This window comes from Scardinius erythrophthalmus, assembly GCF_964197995.2.
Source record: "Scardinius erythrophthalmus genome assembly, chromosome: 13".
Classification (NCBI taxonomy): Eukaryota; Metazoa; Chordata; class Actinopteri; order Cypriniformes; family Leuciscidae; genus Scardinius; species Scardinius erythrophthalmus.
Window position 1 is genome coordinate 26,874,758 of NC_138233.1, and position 19,314 is coordinate 26,894,071.

The 19,314-nt window shown below is 38.3% G+C and overlaps 1 protein-coding gene across 1 annotated transcript in view; it reads left to right on the forward strand.

Annotated features, from left to right (window-relative positions):
• Positions 1–1,674: 1,674 nt before the first annotated feature.
• Positions 1,675–19,314, forward strand: part of ssrp1a (structure specific recognition protein 1a) — a 25,355-nt gene continuing 7,715 nt past the window's right edge. The window contains exons 1-12 of the mRNA XM_081382614.1: positions 1,675–1,861; positions 2,395–2,450; positions 5,318–5,503; positions 6,280–6,385; positions 7,287–7,480; positions 7,559–7,659; positions 11,260–11,389; positions 14,018–14,121; positions 14,197–14,325; positions 15,632–15,853; positions 17,771–17,843; positions 19,306–19,314. The exon at positions 19,306–19,314 is cut by the window's right edge and continues 121 nt beyond it. Coding sequence (XP_081238740.1) covers positions 2,397–2,450; positions 5,318–5,503; positions 6,280–6,385; positions 7,287–7,480; positions 7,559–7,659; positions 11,260–11,389; positions 14,018–14,121; positions 14,197–14,325; positions 15,632–15,853; positions 17,771–17,843; positions 19,306–19,314 — 1,308 coding nt within the window. The 5' untranslated portion in view covers positions 1,675–1,861; positions 2,395–2,396. The remainder of the gene's footprint in view (positions 1,862–2,394; positions 2,451–5,317; positions 5,504–6,279; positions 6,386–7,286; positions 7,481–7,558; positions 7,660–11,259; positions 11,390–14,017; positions 14,122–14,196; positions 14,326–15,631; positions 15,854–17,770; positions 17,844–19,305) is intronic.

Here is a 19,314-nt window from a genome sequence, read left to right on the forward strand (position 1 = left end):
ATGTGTGTCATTCCTCTGGTAGGCTATTATACCTTTATTGACAGTGAGATTATTGAGGTTTGAAGTGCTACATGCGTGGGTTATTTCAGAGGTGTGTAAGTGGATAAGCACTTCATTTCACAAGCAGCATGACATTAGAAGAACAGGACAGGATTTACATTGTGATTATTGTTGTGAGCCTGTGATGTTTGACGGATCACCGTCCTCCTGATGTTAGATGTGGTGATTCGTGATGCTGCTGGCGTCCTCTGCTGTCTAACACTGGGATCTTACAGCTCTTCATCGTTCAACCACTTTTTTTATTCAAGAAACAGATGCAAATATACAAACATCTTCAGGAGAACATTAAAGTTAAAAAACATAGGTATGTACAGTGTCAAATATATCCTAAAATATTATTGTGGCTTTAACTTAAAAAAGTAAGTAACCTTGTCTAAAATTTGAGTTCGTTGAAATTAAAAATTTGAGTTGATACAATGAAGGAGATTGGTTTAATCAACAGCAACTCGAATTATCTAAATTGAGCTGACTAAAGAAAAAATGTGATAACAAATCAGGAATATATACATATATAATTTGTTTTTTATTTTATTTTTTTACAGCGTATTAAGAATAATTTGCAAGAGGATATAAAGACAAGGGATAAAGAGAAAGATATGGTACCATACATTTTTAGGGAAACAATAATAGATAGATAATCAGAGACAAAAAAAAAATCTAAATATGAGAGAGAGAGCTGGTTAAACTTGAAAAACAGAGCCATTACAAACGAATTGTTCATGTTGTTTCAGGAATCTATCACATTTTGCATTGCTAGTTAAACTAAAAGTTTTAAGCGGTGAGTCTATCTCAATCAGAAAATGTGAGAGAGTTTAGGAAGTGAGCCCGTAAATATCTGTTTATTGATGAAAAATTTGTCAAACAAAATAAAAAAGTTGAAAATATTCTTTCATCGAGTCAGTTTAATAACAGATAATATCTTTCAAATTAAAAGATTGCGCAGGGTTTTATTTAAATGGGAATATAGGTTAAGTTAGACCAAAACTTCTGAATCATTTTACAAGAATAGAATAAATAATGTTTCGTCTTCGTGATCACAAAACGTACAAGTAGGAATATCAACATATTTGGACACTGTTAAATTAACAAGCCTAATGCAATATTGTAAAGTGCATCTGAATATAACTAAAATAATGGTTAGGTAGCTATGGTTATATAAATAGGCATTTATTAAGAAAAAAACTAAAGTCATGTTTATTGTACATTTAACATTTATTGTACACAAACTATTTAGAAACCCACTCAGTTGCACAATGTCAAAGATGTGAGGGAACTAATACAGACTTTATTTTAATATTAAATTATTATTATTATTATTATTATTATTTGAGGTTTATATTAATTTAATTTAATATTAAACGTGTTTTTAATTAAATGAGCTTATATATTTTATTTCGTTAAGTTACAATCATAGTAGGCTAATTATATATGCAGAATAGATTATCTTAATATAACCACATTTTAAATGTATTTTTACTTTCTAAATTTAAATTATATATATTTAATGTCCTTTTTCAGTATAGACTGATACAATAGTCATTAAAGCAAATTTGTTTTTACGGTAAATATCTTCTGAAAAATATTTTTAAAATGTCAGGAACATGTGAGTGCGGAGTCATGGAAACGCGTGACCCTTCAACACTTCTTCCGGGTTACTGTCTTTCTTCAGAACCCGGAGGTTAGACGCGGGAAACCGGAGAGTAGAAGAGCTTGATCACTGCAGTTATTTGTGTGTTTTCATCAAATTTCTTCAACACCGGGAAACACGCTTATACGTTCATAAAGTCGTTCTTCACCCAAAGTAAGTGCTAAATACGTTTGTATAAAGTACTGATGATGATATTAAATCAAGCCGGCTGAATGAATCTCGCCCACATGTACAGCAGTGTGCGAACACTGGCGGTGTCCCAAAACACAGCGTGCTTCCTACATAGACAGCATGTTGTGTCCTCAGTAGCGCTTTCGAATCCCCTGAAATGACCTCTAGAATTCAACCGTTGAAACCATAGACTGTAAAAAAAAAAAATAATAATAATAGGTTGAAACGCACTATGAACAAAATGCTGTCTAGGTAACGTTAAGCAGCTCAGTAAGTTAGAGACACGACCACTGATGAGGGAGGAACACTAGCAACACACAATACAGCTCGTGAAGAAGTGAATTAAAGCCTTCAGAGCAAGACTAACTGATATCAATAATTTCTTTATGAATGCGTGCTTAATTCGTAATGTTAGTATACTAATCGTACTACTTTTTTAACCATATCTTTCTATAGTAGTAATAGTACGAATAGTATACGGTTTCTGTGTTGATATTAATATTTATATTTTACAGAGATGGGAGACACTCTGGAGTTCAATGACATCCATCAAGAGTCGAAGGGATCTTGGGTAGGTGACTTCAACTTTCACTCGAATGTGGAGTTAACACACACACACACACACACACACACACACACACACACACACACAGCAACTAGCAAACAGGAGAGTGACCCCTAGTGTCGCAGTTTGACCTTTCACCTCCGCACCAGAAAATGGCTAACCCTAACCCCAACCCTAATAAAGCTTCATATTTGATACTTATTTCTAAGGCCTCTAAATTATCAACGTGATCATAACTTTGCTGAAAGATCTGTTGTACACAATCTACTGACATCTGATTAATAGTTCATACTTTTTAGCATATAAAAGGCCTTTTAGTATAATTGTAACAATGCCCCTCTTTCAAGTTGTGATACATGTGTCCTTTAGCGGTGAAATCTTAAGAATAACATTTATATTTTTAGTAGTATTTCAAGATGAACACTGAAGCAACTTTTGATTATCCAGATACAATTTTTTTGAAAAAGCATGTTAAAATGTGAGTATCAAATATGATACAACAGGCTTTTGAGGAAATTTCATTATATCATCATTATATGTTTTGCCCCCACAGTAAAAACTACAGCGGTTTGTTAAAAAAAACTGAGCATTTAAAGGGGTGGTATAATGCCTTTTTCACAAGATGTAAAATAAGTCTCTGATGTCCCCAGAGTGTGTATGTGACGTTTTAGCTCATAATACCCCACAGATATTTTTATATAGCATGTTAAAATTGTCACTTTTTGAGGGTGAGCAAAAACGCACTGTTTTGTGTCTGTCCCTTTAAATGCAAATGAGATGCTGCTCCCGGCACAGAGGGCGGAGCTTCAACAGCTCGTGTCCTTTTACCTCGCACAGACATGCGCTGAAAATTTCAAAAACTTTTAGCCTTTTATGTTCAAACCGAAGTCAGACAATGATGGAGAGACTCAAGAAGTGACAACATGTAGAATGCAACAGGACATTTCTGAATGGTTAGTTGATGAATTTATGTAGCTTATGTGTAGTTGTCTTCTAGTCATTAGCATATTCTGTCTTGATAATCTATAAATCACGTTCGGGGGTGGGGTTTATTTAAATTTTAGGGTTTGTGATGTCACTAACTCGGGAGGAATGTTGTGTAGTCCCTACCAGCCGTTTGTTGTAGTCCTTAAGAAGCAATTTCTTTAAAAGCAGATATCTCCCTTTGCTTTAAACGTCGTTACTTTGCAGATGATGTTTATGCTCAAACAGCAACATTACACACTAACTAAAGTTAGAAAAGTGAAATCATAATCAACCACCCCTTTAAAGGGGTCATATAATGCCATTTTTGTACAAGCTAATATGATTCTTTAGGGTCTAAATTAAAAGTTTGTAATATACTTTAATTAAAAATTCTCATTAGTATTGTAAGAAAACACTAATTTTACCTGGTCAAAAACAGCTCTGTTTTCAGCACGCCGTTTCAGTGCATGTGTCTTTAAATGATAATGAGCTTTGCTCACCCCGCCCCTCTGTTCTGTGGGTACACCGTATTAGACATTCTCTGACCGTATCTAACACAATAACCACGTGTTATTCGTTATAAACGTGGGATTATGAATTATATTGAGAACGTCGTACATAGAAAACATGCCGTAATGTACCCTGAGTGTAAACCTTAGACGCATTCATCGTGAAGCCTGCAGCAAGGTTTGCAAATTTCGCAAAGATTAATATAAATACTAATATAAAGGTTAATAAAACATTACACTCACATCTTCTGGAGGTTCAGCAGGAACACGTTGGTACCGATCCGTTTTTTTCTCGTTTGTGAAACTGTCTGGTGTGAAATGATTCGCGCAAACATGAAAGCACAGACGATCGTGGGGAATCCCCGTGAGGGAATCCCCGCGTCAATCCTTTGGGCATATCGCTTCAAAAACAAAACTCAGCCACTGCATCTTCAACGGCTCGGATTTAGGAACATCCAAATGACTGCTGTGTTCCTTATTACATCTAAGAACAGAACACCACAATCGCTTAGACGCCATTCTACTCCAGCATATCAACAATGGCGGACTACTATGACGACGGCTGTCACAGCTCGCTCAGGGCGGGTCTTGTGTTGAAACACGGCTGTCAATCACAATAGCGGGAGGGGCGTACGATCTTATGACGTCACAATATCGAACGGCTTGATTTTAGAGATGGTCAAACATATAAGGAGATTAAAACAAAACCACTGGATGGATTTTTAGCATGATAGGATGGTTGTGTACAGGCACTGCCAACAGACATTTCAGTGCAATCAACTTGTAAAAGTGCATGTACCATTATATGACCCCTTTAAATATCATTTTACTAAGAAATCTAAATAGTGACAACTGGTATTTATATGCATTTTATGGAAGTCTGCTGTAGTGTTACAAAGTCCTCATTGAGTTACATTACAAGCTTTCACTATCAACAACAAATATGATACAAAACATAAAACGCATGTGCAGACGTATATATATATATATATATATATATATATATATATATATATATATATATAATTATAATTTTTTATTTTTTTTATTTGTCTAAATGTTCAATAAACTGGTCCTAAAAATTAGTTTTCTCAGTATTTCATATGTCAGGGCTAAAATCAATACACAGAAGTGTGCGTTGTGCAGTGTTGCATACATTTGTCAATGCACTGAGAAAACTTGCATTGTTTACAGCAATAATGTGCCCTTCCAAACACATCACGAGTTACACTCACTCAGAAACCTGCCAGCTTTGTCTTTAGATGGAAACATTTAAGAATGTACAGAAAATATGTAATATACACGAGGTTATTTAACCATACAGAAAAAAAACAGACGCATAGTAAATGATCTATAATTGCTCCCCGCACATTTCTTTCTGATCGTGTCTGTTGTCAGAACGATGGCCGTCTGAGGTTCAGCAAGCAGTCTGTGGTCTATAAGAGCCATAAAACGGGGAAGGTGGACAGCATCCCGGGGCCTGAACTCTCTGCGGCGCAGTGGCGTCGGGTCTGCCTGGGTCACGGGATCAAACTGGTCACCAGCACTGGACACATCTACAAGTACGACGGCTTCAAAGACACAGTGAGTGTGTTGGGCAATCAATAGTTGACCGATCAGAGCTGCATATCCATAAATGTAATGTGTCTTTTCTTCTGTTTCTAAGGAATGTGTGTGTAATTCAAGATGTTGAGGAATGCTTTTCTCCCGGGGTTAATCACTGGTCTCCAATATAATGGATTTGCTCTGTATGTGTGTGTTTGTATGAAGTCATTGTGTGTGTGTGTGTGTGTGTGTGTGTGTGTGTGTGTGGTCTTTATTATTAAGCAGTGTACCGTAACTCCGGAAGAATCTGTTAAATGTAACATAGACAAAGTTGACATGAGTGTGTATTTGTTTGCTGTGTATTTAGATGTGGTGTTTAACAGCTAACTTTAACCAGCTTCGTCATTGTCTTTACTTAGGGGAAAAAGGCAATATTTTGAGGATCAGGGAATGCTGGTTTGTGTAATGTTAAAGTGATGGGATTCTGTAGCCCATTGCCAAGCTCATTAGCGCGCACACACACACACACACACACACACACACACACACACACACACACCTGGTGGAGTGACATGTGGAAGCGATTGTGCAGTGCTGGATAAATAAACGGGCTGATTGAGCGTGCTCCGCATCAGCCTCCGGCCGGATTACACACACCTCCACCGTCCCAGTGGGCCGAGCGCCGCTGCCAACTCTCTTTATTAATGAACCCAGGGCTGGATGAGAACGAGAGTCAGGGGAAGTGAGGCATTAACTCTGTTTATCTCTTCCTTCTCTTGCTCTCTCCTTCCTTTTTGCTTTCCTCCCCTCCGCAGGATTTTGAGAAACTCTCAGCGTTTTTTAAAGCGAACTACAAGTTGGAGTTGGCAGAGAAGGACATGTGTGTGAAGGGCTGGAATTGGGGCACCGCCAAATTTTCAGGTACACACACCTATCTACACATGCTACTAGTAATTCATTCATTAGTAATTCAAATTGTCTGATTTTCATATTATGGCTGATATCCGAATGTAACTGATAACTCAATGACTGATGTGAACGTTCTATAATGTCAAATTTGTTTTTAAGTTAGTATTTTTAACATGAAAATTTAGTGAGCATTGTGCAATTTAATATATAGTACTATAGATGGATACCAACAATATCTACTGATGGTGAAAAAACTTATTGGACAATAACAATATGGTACCTATATATTCCAATACACAACTCCACTATATGTTTATATGTTTATTTGGATTTTTCAAAACATATTCCCAATAAATATCACCTCGGGCATCAAAATATTCAACTATGCTGTAGAAAAGTCTACATTTAACCATTTAAACATTTAACTGTTTAAAAGTTAAATGTATTCATCAAGGATGTTCAAAATTCTGAACTTTGCTCATCAACAAATCCTGGAAAACTGCCTGTGTTTCCATAAATATTCAGCAGTACAACTGTTTTCAACATTCATAATAATAAATGTTTCCTGATCATAAAATCATCATATTAGAAGGATTTCTGAAGGATCATGTGACACTGAAGACTGTGTAATGATGCTGAAAATTCAGCTTTGCATCACAGGAATTAATTACATATTACAATTATTTAAAATTGTTGTAATATCTCACAGTATTGCTGTTTACAGTGTATTTTTTATCAAATAAATCCAGGCTTGATTTGAGATTTCTCTCAAAAATCTTTCTGATCCCAAAGTTTTTAATGGTATTTTAATGGTATCTGCTTTTAAGATAGTGAGGCTGAAATAAAAGAGCTAGGCCAATCAAAAACACTAACATTGCTGTGGTTACTGATGTGTATATGTGTGTGCGCTCAGGGTCTCTGCTGTCGTTTGAGGTGAGCGAAAGTCCTGTCTTTGAGATCCCACTGTCCAGCGTATCCCAGTGTGCAACGGGAAAGAACGAGGTGACGGTGGAGTTCCATCAGAACGATGATGCGGAGGTGTCACTCATGGAGGTCCGCTTCTATGTCCCGCCCAACACTGGAGACGACGGCACAGACCCTGTGGAGGTGCGTGTGTATGTGGATGTGTTTGTCTCAGTCAGTGTGCGAGCAGCTGCTGATGATCTCACTCTCATTCTGTCGCAGGCGTTCGCTCAGAATGTTCTCTCTAAGGCAGACGTCATCCAAGCTACTGGAGATGCCGTGTGTATCTTTAAAGAACTTCAGTGCCTTACGCCGAGAGGAAGGCAAGTTGTGTCTTTTGTTATGACCATACACATCTTTGGCCAGAATGGTTGACTAGTTGTGAAAGGGGTAGTTCACCCAAACATGAAACTCTCATTTTAATGTAATTCCAAGCTAGTGTTGTCACGATACTGGAATTTCTAACTTCGATACGATACTTTGAAAAACATCGATATTCGATACCATTTTCAATACCACGGGGAAAACTGCCATATACAGTGAGGAAAATAAGTATTTGAACACCCTGCTATTTTGCAAGTTCTCCCACTTAGAAATCATGGAGGGGTCTGAAATTGTCATCGTAGGTGCATGTCCACTGTGAGAGACATAATCTAAAAAATCACAATGTATGATTTTTTTAACTATTTATTTGTATGATACAGCTGCAAATAAGTATTTGAACACCTGAGAAAATCAATGTTAATATTTGGTACAGTAGCCTTTGTTTGCAATTACAGAGGTCAAACGTTTCCTGTAGTTTTTCACCAGGTTTGCACACACTGCAGGAGGGATTTTGGCCCACTCCTCCACACAGATCTTCTCTAGATCAGTCAGGTTTCTGGGCTGTCGCTGAGAAACACGGAGTTTGAGCTCCCTCCAAAGATTCTCTATTGGGTTTAGGTCTGGAGACTGGCTAGGCCACGCCAGAACCTTGATAGGCTTCTTACAGAGCCACTCCTTGGTTATCCTGGCTGTGTGCTTCGGGTCATTGTCATGTTGGAAGACCCAGCCTCGACCCATCTTCAATGCTCTAACTGAGGGAAGGAGGTTGTTCCCCAAAATCTCGCAATACATGGCCCCGGTCATCCTCTCCTTAATACAGTGCAGTCGCCCTGTCCCATGTGCAGAAAAACACCCCCAAAGCATGATGCTACCACCCCCATGCTTCACAGTAGGGATGGTGTTCTTGGGATGGTACTCATCATTCTTCCTCCAAACACGTTTAGTGGAATTATGACCAAAAAGTTATATTTTGGTCTCATCTGACCACATGACTTTCTCCCATGACTCCTCTGGATCATTCAAATGGTCATTGCCAAACTTAAGACGGGCCTTGACGTGCTGGTTTAAGCAGGGGAACCTTCCGTGCCATGCATGATTTCAAACTATGACGTCTTAGTGTATCACCAACAGTAACCTTGGAAACGGTGGTCCCAGCTCTTTTCAGGTCATTGACCAGCTCCTCCTGTGTGATCCTGGGCTGATTTCTCACCTTTCTTAGGATCATTGAGACCCCACGAGGTAGTGCTGGGCGGTTTATCGGTTCAAACCGAATACCGGTGTTTATTTTTGTTACGATATGAATTTTTAATAAACCGCAATACCGGTGTATGTCGCTTTAATCGGAACGCGGCGTTGCGCGACACTGTCTCGCACCTCATTTACAACACAGAACACACGTCTGCAACAAGGTTTTATTCCGTCCTCCACACGCGTGCGTCAAAATAGACTAGGCGCCTATATTTAGCGAAGCGGCGCGGAGAGCTGCTTTTGGGAAGCTTCTATCTGAAACACAAGCATTGACTAGAATGGGCGCGATCAGCTCCGGTAGCCGTGTCGCAGCCGTGTGGGGGTGAGAGTGTTTTTTTTTTTTCTCGCGCCGCGCGTGTTTTTATACTGTATGAACATATCTGAAGTGAACTGACGGTCTTTAGAAAAGTTTCTTTGTTATTACGATTGAATCTTTCTTTATCTTTCCTGATAAAGCAGCGTTGCTGCTTTGAGTACAGCCATTACCGGGGAAACGTTTAGTACCATTATTTCTGCCGCTCCTAAAGCGCGTCCTGCTGGCACCTCTTTGTAAACAGCCTTGCAACCTGTATTATTAATATTAGTGTGGATTTTTTCATTCACTCATGACAATAAAATAGGGCATTATAAGTTAATCTACTGCAGTATTTCCTCTCTCACTGTGGTTAATGTGGTTAACACCCATCATGCTTGAAAAAAAAAAAAAAACACCGTCATTTACCGTGAAACCGGTTTAATTTAGAAAAAAAACGTGATGTGGATTTTTGGTCAAACCGCCCAGCACTACCACGAGGTGAGATCTTGCATGGAGCCCCAGTCCGAGGGAGATTGACAGTCATGTTTAGCTTCTTCCATTTTCTAATGATTGCTCCAACAGTGGACCTTTTTTCACCAAGCTGCTTGGCAATTTCCCCGTAGCCCTTTCCAGCCTTGTGGAGGTGTACAATTCTGTCTCTAGTGTCTTTGGACAGCTCTTTGGTCTTGGCCATGTTAGTAGTTGGATTCTTACTGATTGTATGGGGTGGACAGGTGTCTTTATGCAGCTAACGACCTCAAACAGGTGCATCTAATTTAGGATAATAAATGGAGTGGAGGTGGACATTTTAAAGGCAGACTAACAGGTCTTTGAGGGTCAGAATTCTAGCTGATAGACAGGTGTTCAAATACTTATTTGCAGCTGTATCATACAAATAAATAGTTAAAAAATCATATATTGTGATGTCTGGATTTTTTTTTTTTTTAGATTATGTCTCTCACAGTGGACATGCACCTACGATGACAATTTCAGACCCCTCCATGATTTCCAAGTGGGAGAACTTGCAAAATAGCAGGGTGTTCAAATACTTATTTTCCTCACTGTATAATATTCCGCCATACAGATCATTTATCTCATCATTTTTTTTGATAATTTGGGAATTTGTTGTAATCGCTTACGCACACACAGCTTTATTTGAATCGTTGAACTACATTTACAAGAAAAAGACAAGTCAACAGTCAGTAGTAAAATAAGAAAAAATAAATTGCAAACGATAGCACAAATAAATACAATAGAATAAAGAGACAATAAAGGTGGGTCTAACAGTTGTATTCAGGTAAGAAATACTAAAGTAATCAAATGTAAAAATGAAATGCAGATTAAAGTTACAAAATTTATTCAGTCAAGAGCAGCAAGTGATTTTCTTTGTCTTTTGTTCTTTGATTAACATGACAGACAGCAACAGGTTTATTAGGCTTTTATCACTTTAAGTGCTTATGCACGGATCCAATATACTGTACTTATGTTCCAAAACTGACTGTATTTACCTGAATGCTCGCAAGACGGGCATTTTGACATAATTTTGTATGTTAAAGCGCATTAAGCTACGAAAAAGGAGTCAGTTTTGTTCTCGCGAGCAGCAGTATGAGCCAAATTTATGAGAGCGCCACTTATATAGATCAGTGGTGCATGCGCTTCTGGTGTGAGCCTGAAACCTGCGCGAATGAGTGAAATTATACCCAATGCAAGCACTATTCAACGGTAGCGAATGAGACGAGAGAGTAAGAGGAGGCTGGTGTGTGTCACTTCGCTGTCGGAGAGAAGAGAGAGTTAGAATGCGCAGTTTGGTATCAGTGTATTTGGTATTGGACTTGTGATGTTTCTAAAACACAAGTCTTATGATCATCATGAGGGTGAGTAAATGATGAGACAATTTTCATTTTTGTGTGAGCTATCCCTTTAAGGCTGACTGACTAGTCGATTTTGAATGTTGTTACACCTCGTCACCAAATGAAACTGCATTGCAACCATCTGGAGCTCTGCGTGTCTCCAGGTGATGCACATGTATTTGAGTCTTTTAGTTGTTTTCTTTCAGGTATGATATTCGTATCTACCCCTCCTTCCTGCACCTGCATGGTAAGACTTTTGACTACAAGATCCCCTACACCACCGTACTGCGTCTCTTCCTGCTGCCACACAAGGACCAGAGGCAGATGTTCTTTGTGGTGAGTTGTGTGTTTTTATGTGCTGCTTATCCAGAGATAAATGAAACTCAACAAAAGCTACGTTAACTTGTCAAAATAATCCGTTTATCAGATTGATGGAAAAAGCTTAATGTGAACATTGCAATTGATCTGACTGAAATTTTGAACAGTTTGGAAGGGGCCTTGTACATCTTATATTAAAAGAAACGTATGCAAGTTCAGACTGTTTTTAATCGACATTTATGTGATTTAAAGGGATACTCCACTTTTTTTGGAAATAGGCTCATTTTACATCTCCCCCAGAGTTAAACAGTTGATTTTAACCGTTTTTGAATTCATTCAATCGATCTCCGGGTCTGGCGGTACCACTTTTAGCATAGCTTAGCATAATGAATTGAACCGGACAAGACCATTAGCATCTCTCTCAAAAAAATAAACAGAGTTTCGATATTTTTCCTATTTAAAACTTGACTCTTCTGTAGTTACATCGTGTACTAAGACCGACGGAAAATGAAAAGTTGCGATTTTCTAGGCTGATATGGCTAGGAACTATACTCTCATTCCTGCGTAATAATCAAGAAACTTTGCTGCCGTACCATGAGTGCACCAGGCGTAATGATATGACGCAGCGCATGCCGCCTAATAATAGGCTACTGAGCTGGGGACTATTATCAGGTGCTGCGTCATATCATTACGCCTGGTGCACTCATGGTACGGCAGCAAAGTTTCTTGATTATTACGCAGGAATGAGAGTATAGTTCCTAGCCATATCAGCCTAGAAAATCGCAACTTTTCATTTTCCGTCGGTCTTAGTACACGATGTAACTACAGAAGAGTCAAGTTTTAAATAGGAAAAATATCGAAACTCTTTGGTCATTTTTTTGAGAGAGATGCTAATGGTCTTGTCCGGTTCAATTCATTATGCTAAGCTATGCTAAAAGTGGTACCGCCAGACCCGGAGATCGACTGAATATATATATATACACACACACACACACACACACACACACACTAGGGCTGTCACTTTACGTTCGAAAATCGATTGCACAATCGATTGGACCAACCAACGCAAGTTTCGAAAACGAAAATAGGGAATCGATTTTAATGGTCTTTTCTCGGAGCGCGTCCAGCTCGTCACGATACGCCCGCAGCGAACGTGCGTCATACAGCAACTGCAGGCTCTGACGCACACACACACATAACAGCAAATTATCTTTATGCATAATGCGTCTCTTTTTACTACAAAACTGTGAATTCTGCCGGTATGCAGACAGTCTCATGCATTCAGATACAAATTCGGGCTACGCGTCTATAATCGCCTACGTAGGCGAAATTTGTTTGACATTTCTAATCGTAAACACAGCCATGTTGAAAACTGAGGTAATGTTTTTCATTTATGCTATGGCAGTCCACTCTGCTTATTGTTTTTCGAGAACACACACACGCACACACACACACACACACACACACACACACACACACACACACACACACACACACACACACACACACATATATATACCAATAAGGATTAAATTAATCAAAGTTTAAAGCTAATCAAGGATTTTTTTTATCTGGGTTTTATTTTAAATCGAGTTGTTGCACCACTTAATTTTAAACACAGATTAACAAATCTAGGTTTAGAATTCTAACCTGTGATTTAAAACCTCCATTTATGATTAATGTTCTTCGCCATGATGGTTTCGCCATTGTAATTAAATGGCAACAATATTAATGTTCCATTTCCTTTTCTATTGAGCACCAAAAACTCTGACATTAGTCGCTCTTGCCGACTAATTGCTCTTGTGTTTGTGATTGACCACATTGATCAACGCTGCAAAAACACGTTGTAAATAGAAACCTTTGACATTCTTCAGAGCGCAAACGCATCGCATGAGAAACTAGCTCACCTCATCATCACCTCTGCTGGCAATAATAAACATTCCTTTATTTTTTTTCGTTGTCCGACACCAAGATGAGTGACGGATCTGCATCCCGGACTCGACAGCAGGCGCAAGCTCACTGCCGGCTCAATGCGCTTTCATTTTTATTTTGTAATAAACGCCTCTCTGAGATCTCTTGCCACACATACCATTTTTGTCTTTGTTTAATCAGCCACATATTTTATGTTGTAAATTAATCCACAATTGAGATTTAAATCTTGAGTTTAAAGTTATGGAGCAACAGGATTATAGTTAATCTATCTTAAATGTAAATTAAATCCAGGATCAAGATGAAGGTTTAAATGTTAACCTGTTTAGTTTAAAGTTATTATTAGATAAACCTTGATTTAAGATTAATACTTATTGTTGCAGCCCACCCTTAAAATGTCTTAAATTTGATGTTAAATACTCAGCAAAAACCCAGTGCTCATGTAAATAAAAGTCAATCAGATTGCACCATTTAGGGTTCATATAAACAGAACTTTCTTAATCTGATATCAGATTGGATTCATTCCGACTAGTGCATGTAATGTGTCCCAATGCTAAATAATGCATTGGTGCTGCTGCCACCTGCTGGTTAAATGTTGAATCACAGGTTTATTCATTATGGGCTCAGTAAATTTTTACAGATGCTTTGTGAAAAGGCTGCTTCATGGTTATTGAGTCGATTTATTCCTGACCCAGTCTTGATCCTTTTATTTTCCAGATCAGTCTTGACCCGCCCATTAAGCAGGGTCAGACACGTTATCATTTCCTCATCCTCCTCTTCTCCAAAGATGAAGATCTCAGTCTTGCTCTCAACATGAATGAGTAAGTTCACTGGATTTTCTGTGTGTCTCTCAGATGATTAGCTCTGCTGATGGCTTCTGTTTCTCTTCTCTCTAGGGATGAGGTGGAGAAGCGTTTTGAAGGGAAGCTCAGTAAGAACATGTCTGGTCCGCTCTATGAGATTGTCAGCAGGGTCATGAAGGCTCTGGTCAACAGGAAGATCACAGTGCCTGGAAACTTCCAGGGGTAACGCTCACAAGCAAATGCTCTTATAAAGATATTATGCTCCGTGTTTTTCTGTTTCTCGTTAGGGGTGGACGATATTCTAGTAGTATTTCTTTTGTGGTTGAGCAAAGCACAGCTGGATGTTAGGAGTTACTTTACAATCACTTTACATTTAAGGCCCTGATATACTCATGCTGAAGTTTTTTTTTGTTCTTCGCCTAGGGGTAAAGTTTTTTTTTAAATGCGTTTTCAGCAGTATACTATTAGCGAACATCAAGAGTGTCAACCATAGCAAGAGTGCAGGTGAGAAAGGTAGGGACACACCAAACCGACGCCAAAGAACTAGCGCTGATGAAAGGAGACTATGTTGATGCCTTGCGTCAGGGGAAAAAATCTGTGCTTGAACACAACGAAAGAACTACAGGCGACTGTCGACTAGCACAAGCGTTTGCACCTGCGTGCAAAGGAGATAACTGTCTATTTAAGCAGCTGTATTCGTCATTCAAAAAGGGAAAGCCAAACCAAGAGTGCAGATGTACAAACTATAAACAAAACAGCACTTGCTTAACGCTTTCAATATCAATCAGGCTGATCACGTTCTTTATTCCACTTTATGAAAACATTCACGCGGTGAAATGCTGACATAAAATTATAATGGCCTTCTGTCTGACTTCTTTGCTTGCTTTCATCTCTTTTACTTGTTTGCTAAACTAAACAGCCAATCGGAGTTCTTTCTCACCGACGCTGAGTCTACATGTTGAATCGGCCAACAAAAAAACCCCTGACAGTGTCCGACTAGAGCCAACGGTGCAGAACACTGAGGAAACTAATAGTATCTGCCACTATTTACAAGTATAAATAGCATCTAACTACTATTTACACTTATTGCAAAGAAAAGTACTGCTCTTTTTACAGTTTAAATAGAATCTATTGTTAAGAAAATATGCTATTTTCACTTACGCCTTATTTATGACTTTATACAATAGATTACTTTAAAGCAAGTAGCTTTACTGTATTAAACACGAAAAAACAGTGTTTCTTTCAAATAAAATTACAACTTCAGTTTTTACTATAAAGTGGCCCTCCTTGTCTGACCTCGTTATTACATATAGTAACAAAAAAAAAAGTTTTGCCCAAAATGTTGTGATATGAATTGCTTATATTGCTCACCCCTAATTCTCATATTCATAATAATGTGTCAAGATCAAGTTTTGAAATGAAATGTCTTTACTGATGTCAGTCTTTATCTCTCTCTCTCTGTGTGTGTGTGTGTGTGTGTGTGTGTGTGTGTGTGTGTGTGTGTGTGTGTGTGTGTGTGTGTGTGTAGTCACTCCGGGTCTCAGTGTATAACGTGTGCGTATAAGGCGAGCTCAGGGCTGCTGTATCCTCTGGAAAGAGGCTTCATCTATGTGCACAAGCCACCGGTTCACCTGCGCTTCGAGGAGATCTCCTGCGTTAACTTCGCCAGAGGAACAACCACCACTCGCTCCTTTGACTTCGAAATAGAGACCAAGCAGAAAAACCAGTTCACCTTCAGCAACATTGAGAGGTAAACTACATTACTCACAAATCATCACACCTTGCCCTAGAAAACACAGACAGCAGTGTCCTTCATCTCTCAATCATAAGAGAGAATGTCTTAACATTTCTGCAGTCTGCAGCAGCCTGTCCTAACCAGCAGCCAAATCACCCTGTAGCCCAAGACTGGTTGCCCACTGAAGCTAAGCAGGGCTGAGTCTGGTCAGTACCTGGATGGGAGACCTCCTGGGAAAACCAGGTTACTGCCTGAAGAGGTGTTAATCAGTCCAGCAGGGGGCGCTCACCATGTGGTCTGTGTGGGTCCTAACGCTCCAGTATAGTGATGGGGACACTATACTGTCAAAGAGCACCGTCCTTCTGATCAGGCTTGTGCACAATTCAGAATTGAATTGAGAATGACTCCTTAATTCCAATTCAATTCTTGAATTTGAATTGATGTCAAAAACAGGATCTAGAATTACAATTCGAATTTGAATTAAAGGAAGCAGAATTGCAATTCAATAAAAATTCAAAGAAATTCATATACATATTTTAAGTTAAGTGTTTAACAATGAAGCTTTACAGTATATGTCAGATATGATTGCATTATAAATGATATTAGTTTGAACTACTTGTACAGATTACATTAAAAGGATATGTTTTCCCCCAGCAATGAATGTTAAAAGCAATGTTAAAAACAAAACTAATTAAACAACATTGAGGGGGTAATTTATTTCAAGAATTTGATCAATATGTATTTTAGAACAAAATGTATGCAGGGTTGAGGAGTAAATAGTTACGTGAAATGAAATTTCTGTTATTAAATTACAAAATTAATGTAATTGTATTTACTTGTATTACTGAGGTAAAAAGTTTAATTCAATTAGTTACTAATCAACTTAAAGTCCCCATGAAATCAAAATTGACCCTATTTACTTTGTTAGCGCATATTACTAGTCTTGTGGTGAACAATTAATCCGTGCAAGAAAATATTTTAAAAAAAAATTTTTTACCATGGTAATCTTTAATCAAAATCTGAAAATGCCCCTCCCCTCTGCATTGGAGGACCTTCTCTGATGACGTAGGTTTGAGGAATTGGTTTGGGCAACGCTTAACCACTCCCCTCAAACCGTTAGTCTGTTATGAGCAGAGATGGAGAGGAGGAGCGCTAGAGTAAAACCCTGCCCTCTGTTCAATATTCCGTTTCACTGGGAAATACGTCACAACTTCCGGTTCACGGGGACTTTAAAACGAAATTGCTTTGCATTGATAAAGTTATCCAAATAAAGTAATCCAAACCACATTTATAATGGGTAACTAATAACAGTAATAAGCAATAACATTTCCAAAGTAACCTTCCTAACACTGAATGCATGCGAGACTCAACACATTCTTTCTGTTGTGTGACTGTGTGGAATTTCTTTGAATTGCCATGAATTTAATTCCACTTCCTGTCATTCCAATTCAAATTCAATTCAACGACCTGTGGGGCGGAGTAAATTCAATTCAAATTCCAATTCATGAATTGAATGGAGGCCAATTCTGAAATTCAGAATTTTGCACAAGCCTGCTTCAGATGAGACGTTAAACCGAGGTTTCCGACTCTCTGTGGACATCCCAGGATGTCCTTCCAAAAGAAAGGAGTTGAGGTGTAACCCCGGCATCCTGGCCAAATTTGCCTCTGTCCATCATGGCCTCCTAATCATCCCCATATATACTGATTGGCTTGATCACTCTGTCTCCTCTCCACCAGTAAGCTGTGTGTGGTGGGCGTTCTGGTGCAATATCATCCAGGTGATGCTGCACATTAGTGGTGGTTGAGGAGATTTCCCCCTTCCATATGTAAAGCACTTTATAAATTTAACAAATTATTATTATTAACTAGGCATAAGCGTCAAGTCTTTCCGGTCCTCACAAATGATGATCACGTCTCTTCTGTCTTATGTAGGGAAGAATATGGAAAACTTTTCGACTTTGTCAATGCCAAGAAACTGAACATCAAGAACAGAGGATTTAAAGAGGTATGTTCTGCTGTTTCAAACATTCATTTCGGTTTGAGCCAAAATGCACAAAAGAATAATACACAGCCAGTCTGGGCATTATAATCAAAATGAATTGCACTACAGTTAAAAATTATGTCTATGCATTTGTTATTTGGAAAAAGTCAAGCCGCCTTAATGCAAATTATATCTAGAGCAAGAATCAAGACTCTATCTAAACATGCATCTTTTCTACACAGTTTTTCACTAAATCAACGAAGGAAATTATGTTGACTTAAACTACCGTTTAAAAGATTAGGATCTGCAAGTGTGGTTTTTTTTTGCTAAGGAATGTAGCTTTTATTCTTCAAGGGCACATTAATTTACCAAAAGGGGCACTAAAAACATTGTTTCAAAACATTATTTTACATAATATTTTTGTTAACCTTTCGATTAATCAAAGAATCCTGAAAAATCTATCAGTTTCCACAACTTTTTTTCGACATTAATAACTTGAGCAGCAGATCATCATATTAGAATGATTTCTGAAGGATCATGTGACACTGAGGACTGGAGTAATGATGCATCACAGGAATAAATTACATTTTAAAATATATTAAAATACTAAACGGTTGTTTTAAATTGTATTAAAACAGCATTTGAACACCATTATAACGCATACATTTTGTATGAGTGTGGCTTCTTCTGTTCCCCCATGCTTTCAAACCGGCGCTTGAGTGTGAGACGTCATATATCTGCAGCGGTGGCATATTGGCACTTTGTTCAGAGCAGAAATGCAATTTACATGCCTTGTAATGCAATTAAATCAGCGGTAACCATAACTGCTGTAGAATATGAGTACTCTGCTTAATCACAGTATTATTATCATGACTTAACTTGATCACAGTACTGCTTTAATCTCATTATAAAGTGAATGGAAACAACCTGTGATGTGAATTGATTCACGTGAACTGAAACAGAATAAAACAATTGATTTGTGGAAATGTTACATACATTAAAATCAGCACATTATTCGCAGTATAATTTAATAAAAAAGAAATATAGAGTAAATATTTGACATGCGGCCCAAACTTAATGCGCAGCATCTATTTTTCAATCTGTAATTTTCTTGTGTTAGTGAGTGTTAGTGATCACGTTTTGTTCCAAAAGTCATTTGAGTTATAATTTAATAAGTCATGTTAGGAGCTTTTTTTTCTGGGCACACCCAAATGTACATGTATGCAGCGTTAACGCATGGATGAATGCGCAGTACGAAACTGGTTTTAACTAAATAAGCAATCCATTCTGTTGATGGATTTGCACTCTTGGGAATAAGCAGGAAGAGCGTTTGAACCTCTAATTCTATGATCCAGACTCTGTGTGTGTTTATACTAAAGTGCCCCTGATGGCGACACTTTCACTACATTAACTTCCTATGGACAGCAGCAGCATACCCAGTAATGTGTTGGTTCACATGATTTATCGAACTGTTTGTGTGTGGTAGGGCATGAAA